General features: G+C 52.4%; 1 protein-coding gene across 3 annotated transcripts in view; it reads right to left on the reverse strand.

Moving 5' to 3' along the window:
• Nucleotides 1-2,976: 2,976 nt before the first annotated feature.
• Nucleotides 2,977-4,100, reverse strand: part of Traf1 (TNF receptor associated factor 1) — an 18,757-nt gene continuing 17,633 nt past the window's right edge. For all 3 annotated transcript variants that reach the window (XM_021156363.1, XM_029474206.1, XM_029474207.1), the window contains one exon: nt 2,977-3,791. In XM_021156363.1, coding sequence (XP_021012022.1) covers nt 3,573-3,791 — 219 coding nt within the window. In that variant the 3' untranslated portion in view covers nt 2,977-3,572. The remainder of the gene's footprint in view (nt 3,792-4,100) is intronic.

Here is a 4,100-nt window from a genome sequence, read left to right on the forward strand (position 1 = left end):
AGTTGCTGCTCAGGGTCTATGTCTATCATCACCCTTCTGCCCATAGTGTGATCTCAGAGACAGCAAGTGACTGTCCTAACAGCACGTGCTCTGAGGGCCTTGGGGTGCCCTCATCACCCCACAGTACACAATACATATGGGACATGAATGTCCCAGGGAGGACAGAGGTGGCAGGGAGGAGCTGTGTCTCAAATAGGCTCCAACACTATTGGGCTGGGGACTACGACATAGATGGATCTGTGCTCAGGGGTGAGAGTATGGAGCGAGATCTTGGCTTTGTGTCCAAGGGAATTTTCCATAGAGTAGCCCCAGCAGGCTCCTGGCTGATCCAGTAAGGCAGGCTATCAGCCCTGGTATGAAGACTTAGGCCCACGGTGGGTGGCTTGGCTCTTCTGGAGGGGTTGCTTTCCTGCGTGCCTCACACCCCCAAACTCTTTCCCTAAAACCTCTCTAATGGGGCCTGTCTGGGGAGATGGCTCAGTCGGTAAGGCTCTTGCTACGCAAGTGTGACGACTGGAATTCTGTGCCCAGCATCTACATAAAAAGCCACCTACAAGCCCCTTCACACACTCGTGCATGTGTGTTCACACACACACACACACACACACACACACACACACACACACACATGAGAGAGAGAGAGAGAGAGAGAGAGGATGCTAACTCTGAAAAAGGAGTCCGATCCCTGTTGCTGGGAGTGTGTAGGGAGTGGATCCAACCACTCCATTGGCTGTGGGAGGCTGAGGATCTAGGTATCGTGGGAGGGGACGAAAAGCTCCCAACTTGGTAGGTGGCCTGGTCCAGTATCTGCCCGACTCTGCATCTTCCTATTGATCCTCAGTGGTTTCTGGCTGACCATGTTAACACTGCACCTCTCCGACTTTCCCAGGAGGAAAAAGCTAGAGACAGGTGGGGCTTGAGGAAAGCTTTCTAGCAGATGGCCCAGGTGTCTATAATACCCAGTTCCCTCTGGTATGCTCCCTACATCCCATCTGTGCCACATGCATGCACTCTGCTTAAACACATACATGTGTGTGCACGCACGCCCCAGATGTGGAGGCAAGTGAAAAGCAGCTTCTGGCGCAGGGTCATTAGGGGATCCCACCCAGAAGCCTCCCCGCCAAGGCGGAGTGCCGCGTTCGAGCAAACGGCGCCTCTGTTGGAGAGGGAGCCCGAAGGGCTGGCAGCTGTTCCAGGAGGCATGCCACTTCTCATTTGATGTCCTACCACTCACCCAAGTCCCTGGGGAGGATACCACTGTGAGTCGTAAGCTTCAGGCTCAGGAGGCAGAGATCCGCCTATTGCCTGTTTGCCCTTGAGAAAACTGCTTGACCTCTCTGAGCTGGTTTCTTCACCCATGGAGTACTGTTTTCAAAAAATAAGAAAACTTACTAAAATATCTCCAGCAGTGCTCTCGAGTCTCTGGGATCAAGGTGACTTTTCTTTCTGCCTGGTGCTTCTTTTACGGCTTTTCTACAAGTGATTCTCATCTACATAGAACCTCGAAGTTAAGGGCACAAATCAGTTCTTCCCACTTTTTATCATTGTCTGTGGCCCACTGTAGCCTCTGAGCAAATGCAAGGTTGGCAATATCCTGCAGAGTTGGCCCTCGGGCTGGGTGAAAGACCTTCCAACCATATCATGGCTGGAGGGAAACCTGGAGGAAGGGAGGAAGACCGGACACCGAAGATAGGGCTTACAATGCTAGTGTCCCTGCCATGATTGCTCTGGCCTCGGCTTTCCCATCTGCAAATGGGTGCAAGCCTGTGCACCTCAGTGGGCGGCTGTGAGGATACAGTGAAATGAGATTTGCCAGCAGCTTGCCTCCCTGATCCCTCAGTCACCCAGAAGAGAACAACAGCACAGAGCTTCTTTGGAAGATAAATGATCTGTCTGTTTAAACCACTGTCGTGTCCTCCTGTTAACAGGCCCAGGGCCCTGCAGGTGTGCAAGAGCTCATATATAATGATTTCTGTGTTCTGGCCAGTTGGCCTATCTATGTTTTGGCTGGTCCAGCCTTCCTTTCGTCACCCAGCCCCTGCTTGCAGCCAAGACACGTCCCATCCCCCCAAGGCTGTCCTCTCCTCCACACCCACATCCTCCACATATTTCAGGCTGGTTTGAGGCTCACTTCTTCCATGAAGCCTTCCCTCATCTGTCCATATGCTTTCAGTGATAATTATTATCATGCAGGCTTCCCGATGAACTAGAAGATTCAGGAGAGTAGGTTGCAGATCTCACTATTTCCCCTGCAGCTGCAGTGAACAGGCACAGACGACACTCACGGCTGTCCGTAACGCTTTGCTGAAAGCACAGTGCCTCTCACACTGTGTGAAGACAAGGTTCTCCTCCCATCAGAAGTGCGCCATTAAAGGTGTAGGGATGCAGCTAAGCAGAGTACTTGCCCACCATGCAGGAAACCCTGGGTTCGATTCCCAGCACCTCGGGTAACAGACAGGGTGACACACACCTAGCACTTGGAAGCTAGGAGCAGGAGAATCAGGAATTCAGTGTCATTCTTGACTATATACTGAGTTTGAAACCAGTCTGGGCTATATGAGACTTAGTTTTAGAAGGAGATGGGGTGAGGGGGAAGGGAGAGAAAGGGGGAAGAGAAAGGGTAGGAAGAGGAGAGGGGAAGAAAGGGAGGAAGGAAGGAAGGGAGGGAGGGAGGAAGGGAGGAAAGAAGGAAGGAAGGAAGGAAGGAAGGAAGGAAGGAAGGAAGGAAGGAAGATGCATGAATGGAGGAATGGCAGACCTTAGCAGTGTAGTCTCCCTTTGGCTGGGCACTCTGTGAGCAGTCATGAAGGTGCTGTGTGCTGCACACCAGCTTCAGACTTGCATGGCGAGCTCTTGGGTGTTCTTCTGTCTGTTGGGTAACTGGGCTGTTAGGTTTAGGTGAATGGGAAGTTGGAGGGGGATCCTGAGTATTGCTCCAGAATCCTCTGTGGGTGTGGTCTCACACCTGAAGCTTGAAATTCAAGGCTTTTGTTGTTTATTTTGTCTGTAAAAACATCAAAGATCTCCAGATGCAGCCAGAAAGCATTTCTGGGTTTACCTGTTTGCATGTCTGTTAACATAGGAACTCAGTCCAGGACAGGTTAAATTCACATTAATGTCTGACCCTTCTGCCCTGTGGTTCTAGTTTTGAGTCTGAACAGAGAGATGGGGGCGTTTTTTCCAGTTATACCCTGACCTCCAGAGAATGTCCTGGTAGGAGTGCCCCTCCACTTAGGCCCCATAGCCTTGGCTCAATGTCCAAGCCTCAGGCCCGGCTCTTTTCATCCTGATCTAGGCTGGTCTCAACATTTAGAACCTGCTGGCATGCTGGCCTCCTGGTGTCCTGTAGTCTGTGTGAAGAGAGCACTTCTGTCTTCTCCTCCACTGTCTCTGTACGCACACGTTCCTACAGCCTCACATCAGCCACAACCAGCATGCTGTGGCACTGCAGTCATGCCAGCCTTGGCTCCTTCTTGTCATGGGCTGTGGGCTCCAAGGGCAGGCAGGGCCTGGCTGTCTAGCTAAGTCCTCCAGTCTAAGCTGGTTCCTGTCAGGAGTCACCCCCCCCATCCCTAAGCACTAGTGTCCACAATGCATTTGAGGAACATTGTGTCATCTTTGACGTAGGCGTGCTTGGGTGACTGCAGCTTGCTGAGGGGGAAGAAGAGTGGGCAGCCGCTGGCCACGTTGGTCTCACTCTGTGGCCGCTGGAAGGAGGCTGAGCTCAGATCTGGCCGGAAGGCATCAATAGCATGCTCTCGGTTGTTCTGGTCAAGTAGCATAAAGGTGACCTGTAGGGTAGAGGCAGGTAGATGGTCAGGCCTCAGAGGCTGGCACTCTCCCTCGTGGAAGGCCAGTGTTTGGGGTCAGAGGGGCTGCATGCACACTGCTTGGGCTGTGCCTCTGACCCTTAGTTTACACGGAGTGGAGGCGGCAGTGTCAGGACTTCACATCTGTGTGTGGGAGTGGAAGGAACATCTGGAACTGTGGCAGCTTCAGGCTTTACCCTTCACTGGCCCACACAGCAGGAAGGCAGTGGAAATTCTGCGTGTGTGTGTGCATGTGTGTATACGTGTGTGTGTGTGTGTGTGTGTGTGTGT

This window comes from Mus caroli, chromosome 2, assembly GCF_900094665.2.
Source record: "Mus caroli chromosome 2, CAROLI_EIJ_v1.1, whole genome shotgun sequence".
NCBI lineage: Eukaryota > Metazoa > Chordata > Mammalia > Rodentia > Muridae > Mus > Mus caroli.